Genomic DNA, 12,051 nt, shown 5'->3' on the forward strand with positions numbered 1-12,051 from the left:
CTCCCACTGTGCTATCGCTCCAGCCCTTTCATAACATTATGGTGTATAATGTATGTTATAGCCAATTATAAGAATAAAAAATATGTTGAATAATTTCTTGAAACGTCATGGATTCTAGGTATCAAAAGCAAATGCACAACACAAAACTGAGTATCTTCTCCTGTCATTTATTCACAAAAATATGGTTAATAAATATCTGAGAGGGTCTCACAGAGTGTCAACATTATAACACCATACTAGGTAATCAAAGTCACTATAAGTTACTTTCCTAAGTTCTTATAAAAGTATTTTTAATCTAGTAAACAAATTATAAATTATATATGCATATATAATTTAAATTATATATTATATTTAAGTTATACATTTAAATTTTAAAATATATATGCATATAAGATAGCATTGAATATTTGGGTACTACATGTATATTCCATGTGCATGTGCATATGTAGTCCATTAAAGTTCTGTATTATTGGGAGGGCCACACCCAACAGTGTCCAAGGCATACTCCTTTCTCTGCCCTCAGGCATGACTCTTGGCAGGGCTCAGGGATCATAGGGGTGAGAGGGATCAAGCTCAAAAGGATCTATGTGAAACAGTGCCCTAATTGTTGTTCTATCTCACCGGCCCTAGAGTTCTATATGATTTAAGATGTAAGATTAAAAGTCACAGCAGAGATAAAAATAACAGTGGATTAAATAATACTGAAATTCCTTTTCTTCTCTGGAAAGTACAGGGATTCAGCTTTGTGCAGGAACAATGCTTATTCTACCTTATTTCCCTGCCATATATGGTATCTCCACATGCTTAATAACTATGACATAACACCTTGTGTATGTTGCAGTTGAAAGGAAAGAAAAGAGGAAAATATATGCCCCCATCCTTTGGAACTTAATCCGGTTAGTACATATTACACCTGCTCACATGTCATTATCCATAACTGTGTCATAATGATCCTAATCATATGCAAGGTAAAATTAGGAATTTTGCCTTTTGGTCACAAGCCCAACTAAATCACAATGGGCTTTCTTTATTGTTTGGTGGTGAAGATATTGTGATGTGAAGATGAGGAGACATGTATGAAGAACAATTAATAGTACCATATACATTTTATATAAAGTCATGTCTATAAAAGTTCTCTATAAAAGTAATTTTTATAAGGTACCAGTGCATCCATATGAAGTATATGCACTGAAAAAAGAAAATGACAGTACAAGGCAAACATGACTATGACATTTCGATGATATATATAATTAAAGATGACTCCTTGGTTCATAGTACAACCTTTGTAAATACTGACTTTATTAAATAATGCACAGCATGAAGAAGAAACTGAATTTTTAAGTTTATACTAAATATATGCTAAGCAAGTGTCAAAAGGATTTGATTAGTAATGTCAGAATTTTTAGATGGGTTCATGTGAAATGAATGTTATGAAACACAGACATTTTGTATGATCACATAAAGATGTCAAATTCCAATATTTTACACATGAAACCTATATAATCCTACAAATTAGCGAATATAACTTTAAAGTCTTAGTCATGCTGGGTAAATAACACAAAAGGCTAGAGCACATGTTTTATATTCAGGTGCCCCAATTCTTTTTTTTGTTTTGTTTTTGTTTTTGTTTTTTTAATTTATTTATTTTTAATTAGAGAATCACCGTGAGGGTACAGTTACAGATTTATACACTTTTGTGCTTATATTTCCCTCATACAAAGTTCGGGAACCCATCCCTTCACCAGTGCCCATTCTCCACCACCCGTAAACCCAGCGTCCCTCCCACCCTCCCCAATCCCATCTCCCCCCAACCCCACCCTGCCACTGTGGCAAGGCATTCCCTTCTGTTCTCTCTCTCTAATTAGCTGTTGTGGTTTGCAATAAAGGTGTTGAGTGGCCGCTGTGCTCAGTCTCTAGCCCTCATTCAGCCCGCAACTCCCTTCCCCCACATGGCCTGCGACTACAATGTAGTTGGTGATCGCTTCTCTGAGTTGACCTTTCCCCGGAACGTGAGGCCAGCCTCGAAGCCATGGAGTCAACCTCCTGGTACTTATTTCTACAGTTCTTGGGTGTTAGTCTCCCACTCTGTTATTCTATATACCATAGATGAGTGCAATCTTTCTATGTCTGTCTCTCTCTTTCTGACTCATTTCACTCAGCATGAAACTTTCCATGCCGATCCACTTATATGCAAAATTCATGATTTCCTTTTTCCTAACAGCTGCATAGTATTCCATTGTATAGATGTACCAAAGTTTCCTCAACCAGTCATCCGTTCTGGGGCATTCGGGTTTTTTCCAGATTCTGGCTATTGTAAACAGTGCTGCGATGAACATACATGTGCAGATGTTGTTTCGATTGTACTTTTTTGCCTCTCTGGGATATATTCCCAGCAGTGGTATTGCTGGGTCAAATGGGAATTCAATATCTAATTTTTTGAGAGTCGTCCAAATTGTTTTCCAGAAGGGCTGAACCAGTCGGCATTCCCACCAGCAGTGAAGAAGGGTCCCTTTCTCCCCACATCCTCTCCAACAGTGGTTGCTTTTGTTCTTTTGGATGTGTGCTAGTCTCTGTGGTGTGAGGTGGTATCTCATGGTTGTTTTGATCTGCATCTCTCTGATGATTAGTGATGCAGAGCACTTTTTCATGTGCCTTTTGGCCATTCGTATTTCTTCCTTGGGAAAGTTTCTGTTCATTTCTTCGCCCCATTTTTTGATGGGGTTGGATGTTTTCTTCTTGTAGAGTTCAACCAGTGCTTTATATACCATTGATATCAACCCCTTATCTGATGGGTATTGTGTAAATATCCTTTCCCATTCTGTGGATAGTCTTTGGATTCTGGTCAATGTATCTCTTGCGGTGCAGAAGCTTTTTAGTTTAATGTAGTCCCATTTGTTGATCTCTGTTTTTACTAGATTGCTTAGTTCCGTGTCACCTTTGAAGATACCTTTATCTTCAATATCGTGGAGGGTTTTGCCGACCTTGTCTTCAATGTACCTTATGGTTTGTGGTCTAATGTTGAGGTCTTTAATCCATTTTGATCTGACTTTTGTGCATGGTGTCAGGTCAAGGTCTAAACCCATTTTTTTGCATGTGGTTGTCCAGTTGTGCCAGCAGCATTTGTTAAAGAGGCTTTCCTTGCTCCACTTCACATCTCTTGCTCCCTTATCAAAGATTAGATGGTCATACATTTGGGGTTGTGTGTAGGGATATTCCACCCTGTTCCATTGGTCTACGGTGCTGCCTTTGTTCCAGTACCATGCTGTTTTAATTGTTACTGCTTTGTAGTAAAGTTTGAGGTTGGGGAGGGTGATGCCTCCCATCGTTTTTTTCCCAAGAATTGTTTTAGCTATCCTTGGACGTTTGTTGTTCCATATGAATTTTAGGATTGCTTGATCCATTTCTTTGAAGAATGTCATGGGTATCCTTATAGGGATCGCGTTGAATCTGTATAATGCTTTGGGGAGTATTGCCATTTTGACAATATTGATTCTCCCTATCCATGAACAGGGTATATGTTTCCATTTCCTCATGTCCTCTTTGATTTCATGGAGTAGCGTTTTGTAGTTTTCTTTGTAGAGGTCTTTTACTTCCTTGGTTAAGCTGATTCCGAGGTACTTGATTTTCTGGGGCACGATTGTGAATGGGATTGCTTTTTTCATGTCCCTTTCCTCTGCCTCATTGTTTGCATATATGAAGGCCATGGATTTTTGGGTATTGATTTTGTAGCCTGCAACTTTACTGTATAAGTCTATTGTTTCTAAGAGTTTCTAGTAGAGGCTTTAGGCTTCTCTAGATATAGTATCATATCGCCTGCAAATAGTGAGAGTTTGATTTCTTCCTTTCCTATCTGGATGCCCTTAATCTCTTTTTCTTGTCTAATAGCTATCGAAAGTACTTCCAGTACTATATTGAAGAGGAGTGGTGAGAGTGGGCATCCTTGTCTTGTGCCTGATCTCAGAGGAAAGGCCCTTAGTTCTTCCCCGTTGAGGATAATGCTTGCCGTAGGCTTGTGATAGATGGCTTCGACTATCTTGAGGAAAGTTCCTCCAAACCCCATTTTGGCGAGGGTTTTCATCATGAAAGGATGTTGGATCTTGTCAAATGCTTTCTCTGCATCTATTGATATGATCATATGGTTTTTGTCTTTACTTTTGTTGATATGCTGGATTATGTTGATTGATTTCCGAATGTTAAACCATCCTTGCATCCCTGGGATGAATCCCACTTGGTCGTGATGTATGATCTTTTTGATGAGTTGTTGGATCCTATTTGCTAGTATTTTGTTGAGGATCTTCGCATCGGTGTTCATCAGGGAAATTGGTGTGTAATTTTCTTTCTTAGTGGTGTCTTTGTTTGCTTTTGGTATTAGGGAGATATGTGCTTCATAGAAACTGTTTGGGAGAGTTCCTGTTTTTTCAATTTCCTGGAAAAGTTTGAGGAAAACAGGCAATAGGTCTTCTTTAAATGTTTGGAAGAATTCACCAGTGAAACCATCTGGGCCTGGGCTTTTGTTTTTGGGGAGGTTTTTGATTACAGTTTCAATTTCCTTAACATTGATGGGTCTATTCAGGTATTCCAGGTCTTCTTTCTTCAGTGTTGGGAGATTGTAGGAATCAAGGAATCCATCCATTTCTTTTAGGTTCTCCTTTTTTGTGGCGTAAAGACCTTCAAAGTAGTCTCTAATGATCTTTTGAATCTCACTGGTTTCTGTTATGATGTCCCCCTTTTCATTTCTGATTCGATTTATTAGAGTTTTCTCTCTTTCTTTCTTTGTGAGTCTTGCTAGCGGTTTATCAATCTTATTTATTTTCTCAAAGAACCAACTCTTTGTTTCATTGATCTTTCGGATTGTTTTTTTGGTTTCGATGTCATTAATTTCTGCTCTAATTTTTATTATTTCTTTCCTTCGGTCTGGTTTGGAGTCCTTTTTCTGGTCCTTTTCTAGGGTCTTGAGTCGTGAAGTCAAGTCAAGCTGTCTATGTGGGTCCTTTCTTCCTTCCTGAGGAATGCTTGGAGAGCTATAAATTTTCCCCTTAACACGGCTTTAGCTGCGTCCCATAGGTTTTGGTAGCTCGTGTCTTCATTCTCATTTGTTTCTAAGTATCTTTTGATTTCTTCCTTGATTTTCTTCTTGACCCACTCATTGTTCAACATGGAATTGTTTAATTTCCAGGTGTTTGATTTGATTTTCCGTATTTGTGGGTGGTTAGCTTCTATCTTCAGCGCATCGTGGTCTGAAAAGATGGTTGATACAATTTCTATTTTTCTGATTCTATTGAGGTATGTTCTGGGGCCCAGTACATGGTCTATTTTTGAAAATGTTCCATGTGCACTGGAAAAGAATGTGTATTCTTTCTTTTTGGGGTGTAAGGCCCTGTATAGGTCTATTAGGCCTCTCTCTTCAATTTCTTCATTCAGAGTCAGTGTTTCCTTGTTGAGTTTTGTTCTTGTGGATCTATCTAGAGGCGATAAGGCCATATTGAAGTCTCCGACTACAATTGTGCTGTTAGTGATGTCCTCTTTGAAGTCTGTTAGGAGTCGTTTTAAATATTTAGCCGGGCGTTTGTTAGGAGCATATACGTTTAAGAGTGTGATTTCTTCCTGTTGTACATATCCCTTGATAAACAGAAAATGACCTTCGCTGTCCCTTTTGATCTTTTTCATCCTGAAATCTATGTTGTCGGATACCAGGATGGCCACTCCAGCTTTTTTAAGGGGGTTATTTGCTTGGAGGATTGTTTTCCATCCTTTGACTTTGAGTCTATGTTTACTCTGTTTGTTCAGGTGTGTTTCTTGCAGGCAACAGAATGTTGGGTTTAATTTCAGGATCCATTTTGCCACTCTGTGTCTCTTGATAGGTGCATTTAGGCCATTGACATTGAGAGAGATTATTGTGATGTGGTTTTGTGTCATCTTTCTGTGGGATTTGTTGTTCTTATGGGGCTCCTCCTTGTCTTATAGTAGCCCCTTTAGACCTTCTTTCAAGATTGGTTTTGAGTCTATGAAATTCCTGAGCTGTTGTTTATCCGAGAAATAGTGTATGGTTCCTTCGAGTTTGAGTGAGAGTTTAGCTGGATAAAGTATTCTTGGTGAGGCATTCATTTCGTTGAGTTTTTTCACTATGTCCCACCATTGTCTTCGGGCTCAGAGGGTTTCTTCTGACAGATCGGCCGTAAATCTGAGGGGTGCTCCTTTGTATGTGATTTCCTTCCTTGCCCTTGCTGCTTGCAGAATTGTCTCTCTATCCATGGTATCCGTCATTCTGACTATGATATGCCTTGGGGTCTTTTTATTCGGGTCTCTTTTTGCTGGTACTCTTCGGACTCCTTGTATCTGGATGCCTGCCTTCTCCAGCTCTGGGAATTTCTTAGCAATGATATCTTTGACTGTGTTTTTTTCATTGGGGTTGCTTCCCTGCGGTTCTGGTACTCCAATGATTCTTATGTTGTTCCTCTTGAAGTCATCCCCCAGGGCTCTGATTCGCTCTATAGCCATTTTGAGGTCTTTGGCCATGATTTGTTGCTGTCTATAAGCTTTCCGCAGCTCATCTTCCAGATCACTGATTCTGTCTTCGGCTATAGTCATTCTACTGTTGAGGGCATCTAGTGAGATTTTTATTTCATCTACCGATTCCTTTATTTGTGAGACTTCCGTTCGAAGGTTTGAAATTTCTGCTCTCATTTCTGCTCTCATTTCTTCCTGGATTTTCTTGGTAGACCGTTCCAGCGCTTCATTCATCTCCTCCCTTAATTTATTGGATGTCTGTTCCATATTTGCTTGGAGTAGGTCGACTCTCCTCCAGATTTCCTCTCTGAATTGTTTATCTGAGAGGTCGTAGATGTGAGAAGCCCCTGTTGAGGTTTCTGGTATCTTTTCTTCCCCCTCTCTTGGCGGAGGGGATTTTCGCTGCTTCTTCATATTGTCACGGAAGTATAGAGTTGGAACCTTGTAATTATTTATTCCTCTTCCTTTTTGTGGAAAGAAGGGGCTCTGATTGTGCTAACCTTCCCTTATTCACTGATAGCTTTTATACTGTCAGCCTAAGCTAATGGCTATTTTGCGTAAGTGTTTGAGATCGCAAAAGTGAATTTTCAAAGAACTACACAGTACCGATTGAGCTGAGGTAGGAAAGAATAACTGCGGCCGCTAATGCGGCCGCTGCTCCGAAAGTAAGCCACGCCCACTTTGAGACCACGCCCACTAAGACACAGGCCACGCCCCCAGTGTCTTCTTGTTGGTGGGGGGGCGGGAGGGCGTGGCCGAGGGATGGTCCTCGTACCTGATGGACGTGCGCAGTTACAAGCCGGTTTGGGAGACGGAGTGCGCAGGGCGAGCAGGGAGTGACTTCAGAAACTCGGGGAACGCAGACAGCGGAAAGGGAGGGCGTGGCCGAGGGATGGTCCTCGTACCTGATGGACGTGTGCAGTTACAAGCCGGTTCGGGAGACGGAGTGCGCAGGGCGAGCAGGGAGTGACTTCAGAAACTCGGGGGACGCAGACGGCAGCGGGAAGTGGGGGAAAGGGAGGGCCAGGTGCCCCAATTCTTATTTTATTTTTATAAAGTTGTTCACAATATTTGATTACACTCAATATTCCAACACCAATCCCACTGCCATATTTCAAATTATTCCACCTCAATCCCCAAAGCCTGCCCCCAAAGCAGATCCTAAATAATTAATTTTATATTGCTTGTTATGAATAATCTGCTAAAGATGATCCAAAAATGTTTCCTTAGAGGAAAGTGTGCAAAGATTGTTCTATCACCCTGGAGTCATTGAGTCCTTGACCATGCACTCCAAGAATTCTAAGATTTTTAAATAAACTGATACAGTTAGAATTAAATTTTTAACTGGATGTTGACTTTCGTGTTCAGAGGCATCTCTGCGGTGTGTTGCTCTCTTCCTCTTCCAAGGTTTATTTGTGAGTCCAGAGACTGAATCATGGTGGCTAATGAGCTTATATGGTGTCAGAGGCAGTTTGCGAGTGTGACTACCAGGCTACCAGCGCACAGGAAGATGTAGGGAGGTTTCCCATCGCCAACTCCATGAGAGCCTGGAGGTTTCAGTCACAAGTCCCACATACCTGGGTTTTTCAGCAGATTCACTCATGGATGAGGCTCGTCCAAGCCTGTGGAGCTCAGCCATGAACATGGTGGCGATTGAGTTCTGGAGGATTTTGGCTGCCAGGGCTCTTTGGGGGCAGGTGATGGGACTCGCCTGCCTCACTCTGGGTTGCCCTTGATGAGACAGCCTGGCACAGGGTCTGATTCAGGTGTCCCAACTTGATCCCCCACAAGACATGGTCCTCAGAGCACTGCTGGGAGTGATCCAAGCACTGTACCATAATAGGCCTAGGAATGGCTGAGTGTGACCCAAACTCAAAAATTAAAATTAAAAAGTCATAATCAAACCAGAAAAGATAATATTGTTACGAGTGGATAAAGTTTAAAGGAAACTGCAACATAAAGAAAAGGTAGGATTTTTTTTTCAAAAAAAGGGTATTTGCTTAATTATAAAATAGATTAATAAAAATAAAGAGAGAGAGAAAGAAGAAAAGTACCTTCCATAGAGGCAATGGGGGGGGGGCCGTGGGCAGGGGAGGAAACTGTGGATATTGGTGGTGGGAAATGTACACTGGTGAAGAGCTGTATGCTGGAACATTATATGACTGAAACCCAATCATGAACAACTTTATAATCATCTGTCTGACTGTGATTCAATTTAAAAAACAATTTTTAATAAAATGTTAATAAAAGCAGTAACTTTTTAAAAGTAGTAACAAAGCATATATAACTCACGTTTTCCCTTAAAATGTGATGATACTCCATTTCATTTTCCTCTATGTATTGGTAAGATTTGACATTCGCGTATCTTTTGTTTTCATTCTTAAATTTATAAAGTACATGCTTGAAATCAGTATCAGAGTCTAGAGGTTCGATTCCATATGAAACATTTTCGAATTGCAGCATTCCTCTGTAATGTTAAGAATAGAAATATTTGTGTTTTACTAGCAACTGTGAGGGCCCACGGCTCTCCTACAGACCCACTCAACCGCAAAATTACACCAGGTAAGACACCCAGAACTGTAAATCCCCTGATAAATACCAGAACTCTTCCAATTAGTAAAATAAACAGTGGTAGGCACTCCCAATTACAAATTCTCGAGTTACATGCAGATGTGATAGGCCTGGTTCCCATAGGCACTTACAACTTTGAAGCCCTGAATATCACCTAGACACATTCAAACTCAGACTTCTATGTAGCTACAATACTATAACTACAACACTCTGTAATTATAACGTGTCATTGTAATCTTCAAATTTGTATTGCTTTTTTTAAAACACTGATTTACAAAGTTTACAATAGGGCTTTAGGCATACTGTGTTCCCATCTCTAATTCTACCACCTCATGACCCCATCCTTCCACCAAGGATACCAAGTTCCTTCACATTCACCCCTACCCAAACTCCTACACACTTGTAAGCTAAAACATTGCACTTAAATTTCCAGTTGTGTTGGGTCTATGGTTTAACTAAACACAGGTACCTTGTACCACAGAGGCACTCAGGGCCCTTGCTCTCACTCTTACTTCCAGGCCTTCACTTCCTGCTTGATCCTTCCGTTTCTCTCCTTCCTTGACATTTTTTCTGTTTCTGTAATCTAGAGTCAATGTTTTGTCCACCTTTGACAACTACCATCCCCTAGGCAAGTTCATCTATAAACCGTAGATAAGTGAGAATATCCTTTTATTTTTCCTTTCCTTCTGACTTCACTTAACATAAGATACTCCAGTTTATTAAAATAGCAGAAAATCGCATGATTTATCTTTTCTTGTGGCTGCACAGTATTCTATTATGAATATATATCTCATAACTTCCTTATCCGCATTTCTATCATTGGACACCCGGTCATTTCAATCTTCTGGCTATGGACTAAAGTCCTGTGATATGTAGGTGTGCACAGAGGTGTGAACACAGGTATGCATATCTTTCCTAATGAATGTTTTTGTGTCTTGGAAGTAAATACCAAGCAACAGGATTTCTGGGTCATATAAAAGTTCTATCCATATTGCTTTCCATGGAGGATTACCCAGCAGGCTATAAAAGTCTACTCTTAGTCAAATTTCTTATAGTTTTGACTGCTATAAAGCTGGATATCATGTTATCGCCCTTACTCTGTTATCACATAATTGTTTTGTTAGGTTGAGACTTTGTGCTTCAATGTAAAAAATGACAAGGGGCCGCGCGCGCGCGCATGGGACAGGGGGAGACGCGATGATGCATCCTGTCATTAGGTTGTCCGCGGGCACTCAGGTCAGTTCTCTCGCTCGCACCGCTTGCATTCGGTGTTCTCCAGCCGCTGTGTAAGGACCAGATCGGGACAGCTCCTCCTTACTCCTTGTGCTCTGCTTCTGTGTGTGCCACTGTGCTCTCTTCTGTCTGTCTCTGTCTCTGTAATCTCTCCTCTGGTCTCTTCCAACCTCTCTCTGTCTCTACTTCTGTGTTTCCTTCTGTCTGTGTTGTCTCCTTCACTTCTGTGTCTTCCCGTGTGTCTTCTGTGTCTTCTTCTTCTGTCTCTCCTTCTGTTTTCTTCTTCTGTCTCTTGTCTGTCTCCCCCCAGTGCCCCACAGTCTTAGTTTATATAGCAAATTACATAGGGTGGTGACACAAAGGTGTTGAACATTAACAAATCAACAAAGAAGGGTAAAACCATTTCTCGAGGAGATTAACAAAATCTCATCTAAGGATTTTGATGAGATTACTAGAAGGGTGGGGTCCAAACAAGGGTGTGTCTCTTTCTTCCTTCCTCAGCTAGTAGTCCGCTTAAATAGTTATATAGTAAATTTACTTCCAATATTTCTAGCAATGCCATTCTGTAGGAGCACAGTCAGAGATATAAACTTAAGTTAAAGCTTGGTTCTTCCTGAGGACATTCACTATATATTCCAGACCACGTTACTTTTGGATCATGACAGCATTTGTCTATGACCATGCTCTCAATTTATAGTTGAGTATTGTGGTGCTTTAGCCTGGCCCATTTTGATGCCAGGGTAGCTCATAGCTTGCCCTGGGTCCATTCCGTCCCTCGTTGGGACCCTGCTTTTGGGGTGTTAGGAACTAAGGGCAACTGAGTTGAGAAAGCAGATGCCCAGGAGTAAATATTATTGGAGTCAATCAGCTCCCAAGTTACAAAGCATATTTTTAACTGTCCTCCTGTGTCCATACAGAAAGGCCATTGCTCTAAGGTAAACTAAGTTCCCTGCGGCAAGGCTAAAAGGACAAACCCCATGTTATCCTATACTTCAACACAAGTTTTAGTAGTAATATTTGTTATATATCCTTTAATGGATGTTACACATCCATTATAATTTATAGGAATTACACTTAACCTGTAAAATGTTTTAGGTAGGATCATAATATTAATAATGTTCAATTTTTCCAATGTACTAATATGGGTGTTTTTTTCCACTTTCTTTTTTCCTTTCTGTTTCTGTTAGTAGTGATATCACTTTTAAATCTTTCACCCCATTAGTGATGTTGATTCTTAGGTGTTTGATTTGTTAATGCAATTATAAGTAGGATTTAATTTCTTTCTTCTAAATCATTGTTTGAATATAGAAATAACAATAGTTTTATATACAGATTTTGTACCCTAACACATTGGGTTATTTTTATTTCCCAATAAGTTTTTAGTGGAATATTTAAAGATCCCCATGTATATTAGGCTATCTAAAAACAGTTGTCAATACTTTATTTTCTGTACAATTTGAATTCTTTTTTATTTCATCTTTGTGCCTGTTTACAATGGCCAGAATTTCCATGGTTATGTTGAATAAGAGTGGAAAGAGGGGCTGAGAGATAGATAGTACAGAGGTTAAAGCATATACTTTACAAGCAGCTGACCCTGGTTCAATCCCTGCCACCACATGGTCCTCTGAATATAGCCAGGTGAAGCCTTGGAGGCCCCAAGCAGCACTTGGGGTGGCACTGAAGCCTCCTGGACAATACTAGGGTTGCCTGGGAAAATCCCCAGAATTCTCAAGCTCTAGC

The 12,051-nt window shown here is 40.2% G+C and overlaps 1 protein-coding gene across 1 annotated transcript in view; it reads right to left on the reverse strand.

The window, feature by feature from the left end:
• Window positions 1-12,051, reverse strand: part of ADAM32 (ADAM metallopeptidase domain 32) — a 167,561-nt gene that overhangs the window by 121,429 nt on the left and 34,081 nt on the right. The window contains exon 6 of the mRNA XM_012932332.2: window positions 8,800-8,974. Coding sequence (XP_012787786.1) covers window positions 8,800-8,974 — 175 coding nt within the window. The remainder of the gene's footprint in view (window positions 1-8,799; window positions 8,975-12,051) is intronic.

The sequence above is a fragment of the Sorex araneus genome, chromosome 1, assembly GCF_027595985.1.
Source record: "Sorex araneus isolate mSorAra2 chromosome 1, mSorAra2.pri, whole genome shotgun sequence".
In the NCBI taxonomy this organism is placed as follows: Eukaryota; Metazoa; Chordata; class Mammalia; order Eulipotyphla; family Soricidae; genus Sorex; species Sorex araneus.